This window comes from Amblyraja radiata, chromosome 8, assembly GCF_010909765.2.
Source record: "Amblyraja radiata isolate CabotCenter1 chromosome 8, sAmbRad1.1.pri, whole genome shotgun sequence".
In the NCBI taxonomy this organism is placed as follows: Eukaryota; Metazoa; Chordata; class Chondrichthyes; order Rajiformes; family Rajidae; genus Amblyraja; species Amblyraja radiata.
This window is the reverse complement of record NC_045963.1, coordinates 6,458,260-6,476,837: the sequence shown is the minus strand read 5'-3', so window position 1 is coordinate 6,476,837 and position 18,578 is coordinate 6,458,260. Positions and strand designations below refer to the sequence as shown.

General features: G+C 46.9%; 1 protein-coding gene across 1 annotated transcript in view; it reads left to right on the top strand.

Annotated features, from left to right (window-relative positions):
• The window catches only part of LOC116976467, a 40,003-nt gene extending 38,892 nt beyond the window's left edge, over positions 1-1,111 (top strand). The window contains exon 3 of the mRNA XM_033026360.1: positions 528-1,111. Within this exon, the coding sequence (XP_032882251.1) occupies positions 528-1,042 (515 nt within the window). The 3' untranslated portion in view covers positions 1,043-1,111. The remainder of the gene's footprint in view (positions 1-527) is intronic.
• Positions 1,112-18,578: the final 17,467 nt, after the last annotated feature.

Here is an 18,578-nt window from a genome sequence, read left to right as displayed (position 1 = left end):
ACAGGCCCCAGCCCAGCAACACAGGCCCCAGCCCAGCAACACAGGCCCCAGCCCAACACTGCAGGCTCCAGCCCAGCAACACAGGCCCCAGCCCAGCAACACAGGCCCCAGCCCAGCAACACAGGCCCCAGCCCAGCAACGTAGGCCAGCAACACAGGCCCCAGTGCAACACTGCAGGCCCCAGCCCAGCAACACAGGCCCCAAAGCTGGTACACGGGCGCTCCCTACTCTAATCAACTTGAGCAGTTTCCCCTCTCATCCCCATTCTCCTGCCTTCTCCTCGTGACCTTTGAAATCTTTGCTAATCCCGGCAGCCCCCCCCCCCCCCCTTCAATTATCTGATGTTATTTTTGCTATTATCCTTTCAGTTGGTGGTGGAGTCAGCGATGATCGTGTTTAAGGGACTGTGGATAGGCGCATGGATAAGCAGGGAATGGAGGGATACAGATTCTCTGTAGGCAGATGGTACCGACATTGTGGGCTGAAGGGCCTGTTCTATGTACTAACCTCCCTCCCTCTGTCACCAGCAATCCCTCTGGTTGTGGGATCCTGTAGAGAAATGTCTCGTTGTGAGGCATTGATTGAGGAGGCAGTGAAGGACAAGGCGGAGGCGAAGGTGAAGCTTGACCAGGCATCTCTGGAGCTGGACCAGTGCCGGCAGAAGCTGCAGGAGCTGCAACACCGCAGGCTGGAGGTGGACAACGGGCTGCGGGAGAGGCAGAGTGAGCTGCAGATGCTGCACCATGCACTGGAGCAGCTGCTCAGCTCCAGGAGGAAGGTATCCAATGAGCTGGACCATCTCAGCTCACTCAGAGCCCAGCTGGACGTGCTGACCACCCGCTGTGGGCAGGATGCATACGCCGGGTACGGGCTGATCCATGGCCGGCTCATCTCCCTCCTCTCCCACCTGCACGGACACAGCTTCAGCCTCCAGCTCCTGGCAGATCCCCGAGTGCTCAGTAAACTCACCCTGCTGGACGGCAATGGGCCGAGCACTGGAGGCTCAGAGAGTGGTGGGGGGGCCATGAACCATGACCCCTGACTGACCCCCCCCCCCTCACCACCCACACCTCACAGCCCAGGGTCAGAGAGTGGTGGGGGAGGGGATCACTGACACAACATAATGAAATCCTTACTTGCTGCAGCTTGATGGTCCTTTATTGCAATAACAAATAAATATATAATAATCAAGAATGCAATGATTAATATCCATAATACTCACGCAAACTTTGAACTTCATAGTGCAACCAAAGCCACGGTCCATAGAAGATCACAGTTGCTGAGGTCAGTGTTGTGCAGTGTTCAAGAGCCTGATGGTTGCTGGGATGAAGCTGTTCTTGAACCTGGAGGTCAGGGTTTTCAGGCTCCTGTACCTTCTTCCCGATGGTAGCAGCGAGATGAGAGAGTGGCCAGGCTGGTGTGGGTCTTTGATGATGCTGGCTGCCTTTTTGAGGCAGCGCCTCCTGTAGATCCCTTCGATTGTGGGGAGATCAGTAGCTGTGATGGACCGGGCAGTGTCCAACACTCTTCCTTCCTTGGGTGTTTGAGCTGTCGAACCAGGCCATGATGCAACCAGTCAGTGTGCTCTCTACTGTACACCTGTAGAAATTCGACAGTATTTATCGACAAGCCCAATCTCCTCAATCTTAGGAAGCAGAGACAATGATGGGCTTTATGTGTGATTACATCAATGTGTTGGGCCCAAGACACTTCTTCACAGATATACACACCATGGATCATGAAGCTGCTGAATCTCCAACTTTCATAACATCACTTTATCTCTTTAGCTGCAACCAAGGTTGAACTTCCTTTGAGTTCAGGTGGACTTTCAGAAAGCCTTTAAGGTCCCGCACGGGAGACTGGTGACTAAAATTAGAGCACATGGTATTTGGGGGTAGGGTGTTGACATGGATAGAAAATTGGTTGACTGACAGGAAGCAAAGAGTAGGAGTGAACGGGTCCTTTTCAGAATGGCAGGCAGTGGCGAGTGGAGTGCCGCAAGGCTCGGTGTTGGGGCCGCAACTGTTTACCACATATATTAATGATTTGGAAGAGAGAATTAGGAGCAACACTAGCAAGTTTGATGGATGACACAAAGCTGGGTGGCAGTGTGAACTGTGAAGAGGATGTTAAGAGGTTGCAGGGTGACCTGGACAGGTTGAGTGAGTGGGCAGATGCGTGGCAGATGCAGTATAATATAAGATAAATTTTGGTGGCAAAAACAAGGGGGCAGATTATTATCTCAATGGGGTTAGGTTGGGTAAGGGGGAGGTACAGCAAGACCTGGGCGTCCTTGTACACCAGTCACTGAAAGTTGGCGTGCAGGTACAGCAGGCAGTGAAGAAAGCTAATGGAATGTTGGCCTTCATAACAAGAGGATTTAGTATTTAGTATATCTTTATTGTCATTTTCCTGAGTACTCACATACCCAGAGGAAACAAAAAAACATTGCTCAACCAGTGTCCATTCAGTGTGCAGTAAAAAATAAATAGAAATAAAAATACATATATCATGAACAAATTAAACACTCTACTCTCTACTAAACATCAACAGGTGTTCCGATCAACAGCGGCACGACAGTGGCTCTGCGGCAGTGTGTCCAGGTTGGTGGTTGGTGCGCGATACTTTGGCAGGGGGCAAAGTCCGTTTATCAGTCTTATAGCCTGCGGGAAGAAGCTGAGGAGCATCCTGCTGGTTTTGCAGCTAATGCTCCTGTACCTCTTCCCAGATGGCAGGATGGAGAATATGTGATGCGATGGGTGGTAGGGGTCTTTGATGATGGAGATGGCTCTGCTGATACATCTCTTCCTGTATATGTCAGTATAGGAGAAAAGAGGTTCTTCTGCAATTGTATAGGGCTCTGGTAAGACCACATCTGGAGTATTGCGCACAGTTTTGGTCTCCTAATTTGAGGAAGGACATCCTTGTGATTGAGGCAGTGCAGCGTAAGGTCACGAGATTGATCCCTGGGATGGCAGGACTGTCATATGAGGAAAGATAGAAAAGACTAGGCTTGTATTCACTGGAGTTTAGAATGATGAGGGGGGATCTTATAGAAACATATAAAATTATAAAAGTACTGGACAAGCTAGATGCAGGAAAAATGTTCCCAATGTTGGGCGAGTCCAGAACCAGGGGCCGCAGTCTTAGAATAAAGGGGAGGCCATTTAAGACTGAGGTGAGAAAAAACGCTTACACCCAGAGAGTTGTGAATTTATGGAATTCCCAGCCACAGAGGGCAGTGGAGGCCAAGTCACTGGATGGATTTAAGAGAGAGTTAGGTAGAGCTCTAGGGGCTAGTGGAGTCAAGGGATATGGGGAGAAGGCAGGCACGGGTTATTGATTGGGGACAATTGGCCATGATCACAATGAATGGTGGTGCTGGCTCGAAGGGCTGAATGGCCTCCTCCTGCACCTATTTTCTATGTTTCTATGTTTGTATGACTGCTTCAGGTGCAGTTAGTGCCCAAGGGAGTTAGGCATCCAGTCTGCAGGCTGGCAAACACAGGCAGGACAACAGAATACCACCCATCACACTCTAGCCACTCCTCGCCTGCCTGAACCACAACCGAGATCACTACATTGTCTCGCTCCCAAAGAAACAACATTGGCTGGATGTGTGTAAGGAGGAACTGCAGATGTTGGTTTAAACTGAAAATAGACACAAAAAGCTGAAGTAACTCAGCGGGGCAGGCAGAATCTCTCTCTAGAGAGAGAGAGAAGGAATGGGTGACGTTTCAGGTCGAGACCCTTCTTCAGATTATTTTATATTTATGAAGAAGGGTTTCGATCCGAAACGTCCCCCATTCCTTCTCTCCAGAGATGCTGTTTGTCACGCTGAGTTACTCCAGCATTTTGTGTCTATTTGACATACGCTGGATGTTGGATGGCCCAGGGTCAAACTCTGCATGGAACGGGCTGTCAGTCGGATCGGCCTCTTGGTAAAGTCACCTAACACTGCTCTACTGTGATATGCTCACAATAAACTTACTCTCTCTCACACCGCCTCCTGTATTTGTCAATGGCCACCTCTGCTTCAACAGTAGTGCTCCCTGTTTCAGTTCAAGAGTCAAGAGTGTTTTATTGTCATGTGTCCCAGATAGAACAATGATATTCTGACTTGCAGCAGCACAACAGAATATGTAAACATAGTACACTGTAAACAATATAATAAACGAGAAAAAAAGTTCAGTGTGTGTATGTATACATACACATACCCACATATACATATACCATCAACTACCATCTACTCCACAGTCAAAAAGGCACAACAGAGGATGTACTTCCAGTGGCAGCTGAGGAAACACAATCTGCCACAGTCAATGATGGTCCAATTCTACACGGCCATCATAGAGTCTGTCCTCACCTTCTCCATCATGGTCTGGTTCGGCTCAGCCACCAAGCACGACACCTGGAGGCTGCAGCGAATTGTCCGATCAGCAGAGAAGGTTATTGGCTGCAACCTTCCCTCCATTGATGAACTGTACACTGCAAGGGCCAGGAAGCGAGCGGGCAAGACCATCTCTGACCCCTCTCACCCAGGCCACAAACTCTTTGAATCACTTCCCTCTGGAAGGCGACTCCGGATTGTCAAAGCTGCCACAGCCAGACATAAAAACTGTTTTTATCCATGAGTAGTTGCTCTACTCAACAGCCAAAAATCTGTAGCCTCCCTTTGATCTGGTATTTTGTTGGTTCACATAGAAACATAGAAACATAGAAAATAGGTGCAGGAGTAGGCCATTCAGCCCTTCGAGCCTGCACCGCCATTCAATATGATCATGGCTGATCATCCAACTCAGTATCCTGTACCTGCCTTCTCTCCATACCCCCTGATCCCTTTAGCCACAGGGGCCACATCTAACTCCCTCTTAAATATAGCCAATGAACTGGCCTCAACTACCTTCTGCGGGAGAGAATTCCAGAGATTCATCACTCTCTGTGTGAAAAAGTTTTCCTCATCTCGGTCCTAAAAGATTTTCCCCTTATCCTTAAACTGTGACCCCTTGTTCTGGAGGTCGTGTTTCACGTGCTTGATCAATGGTGTTTTATCATTAATGTTTTATTATTATTAATGTTTAGTGTTTTCTGAGTCATTCGTAACTGTCACTGTATGTCATGTTGTCACTTGTGGGCGGAGCACTAAGGCAAATTTCTTGTATGTGAATACTTGGCCAATAAACTTATTTACTTACTTGCACAGAAAACAGACACAAAAACCTGGAGTGACTCAGCGAGGCAGGCAGCATCTCTGGAGAGGACGAATGAGTGACATTTCGGGTTAAGACCCTTCTTCAAACTGAGAATCAGGGGAAGGAAAGACAAGAGATATAGACGCTGATATAGAGATATCGAAGAAATGAATGAAAGATATGCAAAAATAACTATGTTAAAGGAAACAGGTCAAGGTTAGCTGTGGGAGCAATGAGACTCAACAAGATTACTTTGAAGGTAGTACAACGGTGAGGGAGGGATGGCGAGAGAGATGGGGGATGCAAGGATTACTTGAAGTTAGAGAAATCAATATTCATACCACATAGTTTTAAGCTATCCAAGCAAAATGTGATTTTGGCAACCAAGAGAAAATAGAATATGTGGCCACTGTTTGACAGATGAGGTTGAAACAGAGGTGCACTTCCTCCTAACATGCAAAAACAATGATAAAACAAGGAAAACATACTTTGACAAACTCAGTCTGTCAACCCCAGATTTAAAAAAACTAGATGATACATCAAAACTAAGAATAATCCTTGGTGAAGGAAATAGGCACATCTTGGTGCACAATGCCATAACCTGAGAGACGGTGAATGACCAACATGCACATATGCACGCACACACTAATCGACATTAACTAATACTAAGAAATTAATATTGAATTGCTAAACTTGCTATTGTGTTGTACTGCTTACAGCTGCAAGGACGTGTAGCAATCAATAAAGGGCTATAGGTGTATTGCGAGTATATAGATAGATGTACAGGGGCATATCTATCCATGCACTGTATACTTGTATTTATATTTATGCATTTTAAAATATGTATGTCATGTTTTATACTTTGGCAATATAACGATGTATTTTATCATGCCAATAAAGTTTTTTTAAATAAATAAATAAAATGAAATATGAGATGGTGTTCCTCCAATTTGAATTTGGCCTCACCCAGACATTGGAGGTGGTCAAGGAATGAAAGGTCAGTGTGGGAATGGGAAGGGACACACACCCCACAATAAAACAAACAAACAATAATACCTTAATAACAATTATAGTCTATGTATAGACAAGAACTGCAGATGTCAGTCTAAACCGAAGATAGACAGTATTACATGGGGGGAGGGTGCTGGAGTAGAGGAGGAAGCAGGGGGGAATGAAGGGGACAATGGGAATTAAAAGATACAACACGAGGTACTTGCTGGAGATGTGGTAAGAAAGGCCATTAGGCTTGAGATTGCAAATGCTCCCTACAGCTACAGCAAGGGAACGCCCAACAGGGAGGGTGTCCAGCCCCTTACAGATATTGTTATAATCTCTAGAACAGCCCCACTCTCGTTACTGGGAAGACAGGCTCTGTGCATACTAGAGGCACTTATACTGTACTGCAGGCGGTATGTTTATAGAACTCCTACAAATGCAGACACATCAATTGCTAAATATAATTAAGGAGGAAGAACAAGGGCAAAAGATGCCCATCCTATATTGTTGGCAATTGAGTAGCAATCCGTACAGTCAATTGGTTAATCAAATCCATTGTGCTCCACAAAGAGGCCAGAATTTACAGTATCTTGTTGAAACCAGCCAAGAACATAAGCTCCTGTCTACGGGCACCCTGAGGGAGTTCCGGGACCGCTGGGCTCCGCAGGGTGTTGAATGTATCCTCAATAAGGGTTGTAACATAGTTGTATAGTAGTTTATTATGGATACATGTTTGTATTGTGTTATGGTGGTGGGTTCTGGCTTGTTTTATTGTAGTGTAAATATTATTTTTAATAATTGAATACATTTTTTTATTTAAAAAAAAAAAAAAAAAAAAAGATCTTAAGCTAACACATTGCACTGCATTATATACACACCTCCCTAATCCTGGATACCAGGAAAAAGTCTCCCCCTGGTTGAATAAACTCGAACAATTAATAGTGACCCCATTATTTGTTGTTTGGGGTCCCGGGATTAGGAATAATGGTACGCCTCTCTCAAAACCAAAGGGATCGATTTGAGATGAGAGATACTTCTGAGTCACACTTGACCGTAGCTACTAGACCTCCAGCAACAGCGAAGGAAATGGGAGATATGATAGAAAAGGCTGAAGGACAAACAGTCAATTCACGTATTAAAGTTACCAATGACAAAAGAAGATGTCCAGATTGACTTCTTTGGTGACACGGGAGGGAAGATCACATGGGTCAGAAAGGAATGGGACACTATGTTTAAAAAGCAACAGCCACCTACTGAAGATCCATCAAGGTTACCAATGGCTCTGGTCCAAGTACCCTCTGAACTATGGGCAAAGCATAAGAATCATGTGGGGCGAGAGCGTTCAGCCCCTGAACATAAAGTGACTTTAAAAAAAAGGTGCTGATTTGCCATGTTTAGAACGGTATTGACGGACCCGGGAGGCTGAAGAAGGGATAGCTATGGTCATCATATATTTATTACAGCAAGGAGTATTAGTGAAAACGCATAGTCCGTGTAATACCCCTATTCTGCCAATCCCGAAAGTGGGAAGACGTAATGAATGGAGTTTGGTCCAAGAATGAGAGCTGCTAACAAAATAGTGATCCCTATTGCTCCTTTAGTACCTGACACATATATTATTCTGTCATCCGTACCGGCAGAAGCTGACACCTTTACAGTAATTGGCCGATGTTTGGCCTTTTTCTCCAAGCCCCTGCATAAAGACAGCCAGTTCCTGTTTGCTTTTACGTACAAGGATCAACAATACACCTGGACTAGGCGACCCCAGGGGTATACTGAAAGCCCGGCTGTATATGCAGCAGCAGTGAAAAATGATCTGGAGGAATGCCAATTATCAGAGAGGTCTACTTTGGTCCAGTATGTCGATGGTCTTGGGGTAGCCTCTGTGATGGGTCCTGACTGTAAAGAAGCTTTGGCAGGAAGAGGGCATAAAGTATCCCTGGGAAAACTACAGTTCTACCAGCCTAGTATCTGGGATTCCGGCTGCAGGAAGGCAGAAGGAGACTTGCGAAAGGTAGAATAAAAGCAAGAGAGAACATCCCGGTCCCAAAGACAAAGAAGTACATTCTCTCCTTCTTAGGCATGATGGATTACTGCAGACAATGGATCCATGACTACAGGGAACTAGATGCAGCATTGCGTTCAGCCACCTTGCAGGCTGAGCCCTCCAGAGTAGCATGGACTGCAGAAAGGGACCAGGCGTTTAGAAATCGAAAGAATGCTATGGTTACTGCTCCGGCGCTGGGATTGCCAAATTATAAAAAGTCCTTTCAACTCTATGTAAATGAATCAAAGGGGTTTGCGACTGGGGTCCTGGCTCAAGAACATGGAGGGGGATAAAGACTGGTAGCCTGTAAATTCCGTGGCTTTACCAGCTGTAGTAAGTGGCACGCCAGCCTGCTTGCGAGCTGCAGGGGCGACGGCTACAATGATAGAAAAATCAATCCCCATCGTTCTTGATCACCCGTGTGTAGTAATTGTTTCTCATGCTGTGATGTTATTATTGAACTCAGCGGCTACACAGCATTTCACAGCCGCTAGAAGAACAGGATATGAGGTTATCCTTTTATCACATCCAAACTATACTTATCAGCGGTCACCTGCTATAAACATAGTTCCTTTTGTAGCAAAAGAAGGATGTGCCCATGGTTGTCTACTGCTTGTAGAAGCCGCTGCCACTCCCCGACTGGTCTTATAGAGTCATCCGATTGATAATCCTGACCTGGTCCTATTTACTGATGGCTCTTCACACCAACCTAGCGATGGCAGATTATTAACAGGATATGCAGTGGTCACCACACCAAGTGCTGGAGGTGTACGCTTTACCATCCAGAACGTCCACTCAGGCGGCTGAGCTGTATGCCCTGACTCGTGCCTGCATATTGGCAAAAGATCAAAGTGCTAATATCTACACCGATTCTCGTTCTGCGTTTCAGATTCAGATTCAGATTCAGATTCAATTTTAATTGTCATTGTCAGTGTACAGTACAGAGACAACGAAGTGCATTTAGCATCTCCCTGGAAGAGCGACATAGCAAATGATTTGAATAAATAATAATAAGTGTGGGGGGGGGGGTGATTGGCAGTCACCGAGGTACGTTGTTGAGTAGAGTGACAGCCGCCGGGAAGAAGCTGTTCCTGGACCTGCTGGTTCGGCAACGGAGAGACCTGTAGCGCCTCCCGGATGGTAGGAGGGTAAACAGTCCATGGTTGGGGTGAGAGCAGACCTTGGCGATGCTGAGCGCCCTCCGCAGACAACGCTTGCTTTGGACAGACTCAATGGAAGGGAGCGAGGAACCGGTGATGCGTTGGGCAATTTTCACCACCCTCTGCAGTGCCTTCCGGTCGGAGACAGAGCAGTTGCCATACCATACTGTGATGCAGTTGGTAAGGATGCTCTCGATGGTGCAGCGGTAGTTCACCAGGATCTGAGGAGACAGATGGACCTTCTACAGTCTCCTCAGGAAGAAGAGACGCTGGTGTCCGGGGAGGGGGTTTAGGGTTGTACATGACTTTGGGCAGTTATGGAAAAATAGAGGATTCATCTCATCAACAGGAAAGACTATTAAGCATGATATTTATTGAATGCTACCCAATTGCCACGGCAAATTGCAATTATTAAATGCGAAGCTCATACATCATCGCATGGTGATGTATCAAAACGAAACAGATAAGCTGAATATGTAGCCAAACAGGTTGCCCTGAGGCAAACCCCACAATTACAGGCGGCTAAAATTAAGTCTGCAGCACATAGAAAGCTCCCGGTTACCAGAACCTAGCATCACTCCAGGAAAGAATTCCTGGAACAAAGCAAGGTGTTATCAAGACCCCATTGTCTGGGTCCACCCTGTTGGTCGGGTAGTTTGCCCCAGGAGCCTACTGTTATCCCTGTCTCGCCTAGCTCATGGACAGGCTCACATGGGAGAAGGGGGGGGGGGGGGGGGGGGGGGGGTGGCAAACGCATTGTCCCAGCAATGGTATGCACCAGGTATATCAGTCATACAGTCTATATTACTAAATCTCTGATTTTGACCGCTTTTGGCCGACTGTGCTGCGATTTCCGAGAGAACGCCACCACCTACGGCCGTCATTTTTGGCCACCTCACTCAGAGCCCCCCTCCGCCATATGAGTGTGGAGGACTTTTTCCATCGATGAAAAATGAGAGAGATATTAATGTTTTTACATAATTTCCCATTCTCTCTGCTGTCCCCGCTGGCGGCAGGGGGAGGGACTATAAAACCAGGAAGTGTCGTGCCTCACTCAGTCTCTGCCAGACCAGGAAGCGAGAGGGTCATGGCTCTCTGAGCTGCGAATAACACTGAACGCACGTCTACTCCACGGTGAGTCCCCTCGATGAGGCTGTAAAGTGGCTGCAGCCCTTTTTAAAAAGTTTGTGTTCACAAAATGAATTTTGGTTGTCGGATGGCTGCAGCCCAATTGTTTGCCTCTCCTTTTTGACAAGTTTGTGTTCACAAAATGAATTTTGGTTGTCGGGTGTCTGCAGCCCAATTGTTTGCCTTGCCTTTTTTTAACAAGTTTTTCTTTAACAAAATGAATTTTGGTTGTCGGGTGTCTGCAGCCCAATTGTTTGCCTCGCCCAAGCATCCATACGGCCCACAATGTCTATACTAGCCCTCTGGAAAATGAATTTTGTACCTTCAGCCCGCAACACCCAACCCCCCCCCCCCCCCACTGGTGAACAGTATTGGAATTGGTGGAGAGGTGGAATATTGCGTTGGTGACCAGCCCTCCCGTGTGATGCTGGGACCCAACGGGTCCCACTTAGTCTAGTAATTGATAAAGTTCTTCTTATTATCGAGTCCACACACACGAGATTAGAAGATGTTCAGCCAGAGCTGAACACATTTCTCGGCATCTGCATACAATGGTGTCTGTCTTGTCGCTTCTTGTGCTTCTTGTGCGTGGTGGTGGAAAGATTGGTGGAGACAGGGCCGCGACGTGAACGCTCTTTCCTTAACCCCATTGATAAAGTTGCAAGAACATGTCTGGTGTGTCAATAACATAATAGAGGGAAGACACCTGCAAAATGTGATCACCTACCACAACCTGAAATGCCTTCTGAGATTTGGTACAATGCCAGCAGCAAAGGGTTTTAACTACATTCTGGTCATTATTGATATGGTCTCCAGATGGGTGGAAGCACATCTCACAAGGAGGGATGATGCAAGGACGGTAGGCAATATTTTAATGAAAGAAATAATACCTAGATTTGGGATACCCATGGGAATAAAAAGTGACAGAGGAAATTATTTCACCAGTAAATTAGTTCAGAATTTGTAGAAGGCTCTTCCAGTAGAATTTACACATACCATATCAACCACAATCCTCAGGGATGGTAGAAAGAGTAAATGGAGAGATAAAAGCCACTTTGGCCAAAGTATGCCAGACGACATGCCCATTGTGATGTATACCTTGAGAAATCAGAAAAATAGAATAACAGGCCTAACACCTCACGAGATTTTGATGGGACGACCTATGACATCAAGAACCCGACCCCCGATGACTCCTGAGAAGATAGCTCTAATTTAGAATGATGAAAAATCCATAACATATGCTCAAGCCATGTGTGAATCAGTTAGTAAAATCTATGAAAAAGTTAAGCCGGCACAGGTCCCACTGGCTGAAGGAAATTTGCATCCGTTTAAACTAGAAGATCAGATTTATGAGTGAGCAATGAGCAAGGATTACATAGAAACATAGAAACATAGAAAATAGGTGCAGGAGTAGGCCATTCAGCCCTTCGAGCCTGCACCGCAATTCAATATGATCATGGCTGATCATCCAACTCAGTATCCTGTACCTGCCACAAGGGCCCATCTTAAATATAGCCAATGAACTGGCCTCAACTACCTTCTGTGATTCAATATGATCATGGCTGATCATCCAACTCAGTATCCTGTACCTGCCACAAGGGCCCCTCTTAAATATAGCCAATGAACTGGCCTCAACTACCTTCTGTGGCAGAGAATTCCACAGTGTAAAAATTGATTTTCTCATCTCGGTCCTAAAAGACTTCCCCCTTATCCTTAAACTGTGACCCCTTGTTCTGGACTTCCCCAACATCGGGAATAATCTTCCTGCATCTAGCCTGTCCAACCCCTTAAGAATTTTGTAAATTTTGTGATGGAAAGGACCATATTTGGGGCTACTAACAACACGGACAGCAATAAAAGTAAAAGTAAGTCCCAATTGGGTACATGCCACTAGATGTGAACAGCATCACTCAGATGGAACCCTCGAGGAGAAGGAAACAAAAGAACCATAAAATTTTGTCGTGATAAAGAAAGTGTCAAAATGTAGACATTTATTTTATTAACTATCTTTGTAGTATTAAATACATGAATATATTAACATTATAGGTTCAGTGAGGATATGAGGGGTGAAGTGAGGAATCTAGATAGTTTCAAGAAACAGGATGAAGGTAGAAGTTGGAGTATGAAATTCAATGAACAACTTTCACACAGAACACAGTGAACTCGCTGCTATAAGAAAAACAAGCTTCCTTATCTGATTAGAATGTTGGGTTTGTGCCCATAGTCTTTCACATGCAGAAGGAGGTATCCCTTTGGAGGTATCCAGGATGGGTTCCAACCAAAATTATAATCGGGCATATGTGCCTCCATTTTTGCAACTGATTAATGAGAGAACATTATTAATATCTTTCTTACTATAAGTGTTCATAAAGATCAACAAGGAGGGAACTGTGGAAGAAAAATGTATATCCTTCCTTACTTAATTTTGATTGGAATTCAATAAGGTAAGAAAGGGTGTTTGGATGTGACAATTGGCAGCTCTCGCTTGACCAGGTGCAGATGAGGTTCGTGAGAATCGGCAAAGTAAGATTAGACGTGTTACATCTTGTCTGGGAATGTGTGGCTAAAGGGATCAGGGGGTATGGAGAGAAGTGGATAAAAGCTACTTTAGAAGTGGCCCTTGTGGCTAAAGGGATCAGGGGGTATGGAGAGAAGGCAGGTACAGGATACTGAGTTGGATGATCAGCCATGATCATATTGAATGGCTCGAAGGGCCCGAATGGCCTACTCCTGCACCTATTTTCTATGTTTCTATGTGTTGAAGGGTGGGTGGTAAATGTAAACATGAAATAGTAGAGGAGATAACGAAGCTTGTTTTCCCTTCTGTGAGAAGTTACAGTAGATCACCCGTGCCCCCTACCGCTAGTGGCATAGAAATGTTACTGTAAATGGAGGGGCTTATGGTTGGCGCGGAGAGGGGATAGTGGCGTGAGCCGCCTGAAAGGCAAGATAGAATAATGTCAAGCTGCCCTCGTATTATGTTTGACTTGTATTAACAATCTGTTGTTGAATAAGATAACCATAAGCGAACAGTATGATATGACTAATGAAATAATTGGTACCCATGTAGTTGATAGAATATTTTTGGAGAGTAGTATTTAACAAAAGTAAACAAAAGTTATTTACTGCACAGTTTTACTGTCGGCTAATTCTGCTGTGGAGTTAGAGAACTGGTGAGCAGTTTTACTGCAGCCATTTGTCCGTGATATCATGCAATCAAATCTCAAAGCAAATCTGCAAAGTCTCTGCTTTTCATTTTCCATTCATTTCCCTCTAAATTAATATCTTCCACAGACGGGCGCAGCGCACAAACTCCTGGGCAGAGCGGATGGAGACCTCCTCCCCTTGGTCAGGGAACAGAGGTGGCTGATAACCAAGGGAGCAGTGGAATGGAGACAGAACTGGGCAGAGAATTGTGGGCATATTCGATCCATACCAATTAGCTAGACCAGGTGGTAGGGTTGGCAGACACCAGGCATCGTAGGGTGGTCTCCAGGGCCTGGTTGGCTCTCTCCGACTGACCATTAGATTGTAGATAGAACCCAGATGAGAGGCTGGCGGAGGAGCCAACCAGGGAGCAGAAAGCCTTCCAAAGTTGTGAGGTGAACTGCGGACCCCTTATAATATAATAACTTTATTTAATAATAACTTTATTTATAAAGCACTTTAAACAACTACAGTTGCCACAAAGTGCTGTACATGAGAACTCATGAACAAAAAGCTATTACAAACAATTAAAAACCATTAAAAACCGTAAAACGAAGGACTATAAAAAACACACTAAAAATTAAAAGACATTAAAAGCACTAAATACAGGAGCAATGCCTCAGCCAGTGTCGAAAGCCAAAGAATAAAAATGTGTTTTTAGGGAGGATTTGAAGATGGACAGTGAGGGGGCCTGTCTGATGTGCAGCGGCAAGGTGTTCCAGAGTGCCGGAGCAGCAACAGAAAAGGCTCTATCCCCTCTGAGCTTCCGCTTAGACCTTGGTACCTCAAGGAGCAGCTGATCAGCTGACCTGAGGCACCGGGCAGGAGCATATAGGTGGAGCAGCTCAGAGAGGTAAGGCGGGGCGAGCCCATTCAACGATTTAAAAACAAATAAAATAATTTTGAAATGAACTCGAAAGTGCACTTGTCAGAGACCATGTCTCGAGGGAAAACCATGGAGTCTGATGACCTGGTTTACAATGAGGTGGGCGAGTTCTACAGCAGATGGGAGCTCAGGAAGAGGAAGCAAATGAGCAGCCTTGGAGAAACGGTCCACAATGGTAAGAATAACCATATTACCCTTGTACAGCGGAAAGCCGGTGATGAAGTCCAGGGTGATGTGGGACAAGGGACGGCGGGGAACAGGCAGGGGATGTAGGGACCAGGGGTAGGCTGATGGGATGTCTTATTCTATGCACAGGCAAAGCAGGTGGAGAGGAGAGACTTGGTGCCGACCTCCACGGTGGGCCACCAGAACCGCTGGCACAGCAGGTAGAGGGTACGGCCGACACCAGGCGAGATTACAGGAATGGGTCTACTGGAGTACTTCACAGTGGGCCGATCTGGGACAAATAACTTATTGGGGGGGGTCCAGAACCAGGATCGGGGTGATGATGCTGGGCATTGCAAACTGTGGTCTCAATCTCCCAGGTGATGGAGTCCACCAGGCAGGTGGGAGGCAGAATGAGTTTGTGGGATGGTTGTCCTGGTCGGTAAGTAACTGGCGGGAGTGGGAGTCAGGCTTGACATTCTTGGGCCCAGGACGGTATGACAAGGTGTAGTTAAACCAGGTGAAAAACAGGGCCCACTGCCGGCCTGCGGCCTATAACATCATGAAGCCGCAGTCTCTGGTAAGAAAGCGGCCAATTCTGGAACTATAAGTGTGTGTGTTCCGTCCATCCAGACGTCGGAGTTTCGATTATCCCGACGAGGGGGCTTCTACTTCGGGCCGTCCGTAGCGGCGACTGCGGAGGGTTCAAGGCCCCGACCACAGTGAACAGAAGGAGGAAGATTGACTGAATGTTATTGCCTTGCAACACAGTTAAGAATGCTGATTCCACTGTGGTGGATGTTTATGTTAAATTCTATTGTGTATTTCCTCCTAATCTGAGGAAGGACATTCTTGCCATAGAGGGAGTACAGAGAAGGTTCACCAGACTGATTCCTGGGATGTCAGGACTTTCATATGAAGAAAGACTGGATAGACTCGGCTTGTACTCGCTAGAATTTAGAAGATTGAGGGGGGATCTTATGGAAACTTACAAAATTCTTAAGGGGTTGGACAGGCTAGATGCAGGAAGATTGTTCCCGATGTTGGGGAAATGCAGAACAAGGGGTCACAGTTTAAGGATAAGGGGGAAATCTTTTAGGACCGAGATGAGAAAATCATTTTTCACACAGAGAGTGGTGAATCTGTGGAATTCACTGCCACAGAAGGTAGTGGAGGCCAGTTCATTGGCTATATTTAAGAGGGAGTTAGATGTGGCCCTTGTGGCTAAAGGGATCAGGGGGTATGGAGAGAAGGCAGGTACAGGATACTGAGTTGGATGATCAGCCATGATCATATTGAATTGCGGTGCAGGCTCGAAGGGCTGAATGGCCTACTCCTGCACCTGGTTTCTATGTTTCTTTTTGATTGTGTGGCTGCATGGTAACTCTAATATCACTGTACCTTAATTGGTGCATGTGACAATAAGTGTGAACTTGAACTTGAACTTGATCTGTTGCCGATGTCATCATTCCTCTCAGCCAAGAAGGCACAGGGGAGCATCTTCTGGTCCTTGGAGGAGTGTTGAGAAAGCACCACCCAACTTCAACATCAGAGGCATCAACCTCCACCACAAACTGACGGGCCGGGTCAGGATGCTCCAGGATGGGGGCGGTAGTGAGGCGTTGCTCAAGGTCCTGGAATGCCCCCTCAGCAGCAGGGGTCAAGTTGGGAAAAGGGGAAGTACAACGGGATCTGGGGGTCCTTGTTCATCAGTCTATGAAAGTAGGCATGCAGGTACAGCAGGCAGTGAAGAAAGCGAAAGGCATGTTGGCCTTTATAACAAGAGGAATTGAATATAGGAGCAATTAGGTCCTTCTGCAGTTGTACAGAGCCCTAGTGAGACCACACCTGGAGTATTGTGTGCAGTTTTGGTCCCCTAATTTGAGGAAGGACATTCCTGCTATTGAGGGAGTGCAGCGTAGGTTTACAAGGTTAATGTCATATGCTGAGAGAATGGAGCAGCTGGGCTTGTACACTCTGGAGTTTAGAAGGAAGAGAGGGTATCTCATTGAAACATATAAGATTGTTACGGGTTTGGACACGCTAGAGGCAGGAAACATGTTCCTGATGTTGGGGGAGTCCAGAACCAAGGGCCACAGTTTAAGCATAAGTGGCAAGCCATTTGGAACGGAGACGAGGAAACACTTTTTCTTACAGAGAGTGGTGAGTCTGTGGAATTCTCTGCCTCAGAGGGCAGTGGAGGCCGGTTCTCTGGTTACTTTCATGAGAGAGCTAGATAGGGCTCTTAAAAATAGCGGAGTCAGAGGATATGGGGAGAAGGTAGGAACGGGGTACTGATTTGGGATGATCAGCCATGATCACATTGAATTGCGGTGCTGGCTCGAAGGGCCGAATGGCCTACTCCTGCACCTATTGTCTATTGTCTATTGGGACCAGGCAAACTTGAAGGAGGTAGAGATAATGCAAGATGGCGGATGTGCAGGAGTGGACGCTGTCTGTGTATGGCAGCCTGCCCGCAGTCCGTCTCTTCACCTTTTTTTTATTTTAATTCCTGTTAAAAAATGTTAGCTGGAGGTCTTTTATGTGGTGGGTGGGGGGGGGGGAAGGGGGAAACTTTATTTCTTAGTCCCCTACCTGGTCGGAGAGGCAGCATCCCTCCGAGCTGCTTCTTCGCCCCGTCCTCGCGGCCTACCATCGAGAATGGAGCGGCGTTTCCTGTCGGGACCGGCCAGGACTACAGCTTCAGCGGTGGCACAGCGCTGGGACACCATCATGGAGCGGGTGATGCCTTACCGGGTCGCCGTGCGGTAAGCTCCGGAGCGCTGTGGCCGCCGACTCCCCAACACCGTGGAGTTGTGGCTGCGGGCGTCCGGCCGCGGGCGGCGCTGGATTTGGAGCGCCGCGGAGCCTGGGATCGAGTTCGCCGGGGTCGGAGCTCCAACCGGCGCGGCCTGAGGACTACGAGTGCCCCGGTCTCCGGGGAGGAGGCAGCCGCTCCAGACTTTCCCAGCCGCTGAGGAATGTTACACCCGACGCCGGAGTTCCATCTTCCCAGCAAGAGGGCCCTGAAAATCATCGGACTGGCTGCGAGGCCACAAATGGGCCCCGACCTCGGGTGTTTCACAGAGGAAGAGGACTTAACTTTCTGGTGCCTTTACCCACAGTGGAAAGTTTTGATTCTGCTGTGGGGGGACGTTTGTGTTGAACTCTATAATGTGTTGTGTCCATTTTCTTTATTATTTTAACCTTTTTCTCTGGTTTGTATGGAAACCTATTATCTATTTTATGTAAAGCACTTTGGTGTCAATGCGAGTTGACTTAAAACGTGCTATATAAATAAAACTTACTTACTTACTACTTACTAGAGAGGTGAGAGCAGTGAGAGGAGCAGCCAGGATGCTGTAGTTGAGGATAACGCGGAGGTAAACATTGGTGAAGCTGAGGAAGAGTTGTACCTCCCTCCGACTGGTAGAATCAGGTCAATCCACCACCGCTCTCACCTTTCCTGGATCCATCTCGACATGGCCAGCAGAGAGGACGTATCCCAGGGTGGACACCATGGGCTGGTGGAACTCACACTTCTCCACCTTGACGAGCAAATGGTTTTCCCACAGCCGCTGCAGGATGAGACGGACATGGCGGATATGTTCCAATGCAGGGCCAGAGAAGACGAGGATGTCATCCAGGTAAACAAAGACAAACCGGTTCAGCATGTCCCGGAGCACATCATTGACCAGAGCCTGGGCGTTGGTCAGGCTGAAGGGCATTACGAGGGGTGTGTTGAAGGCTGTCTTCCACTCATGTCCTTCCTTGATATGATCCAAGTGGTGGGCATT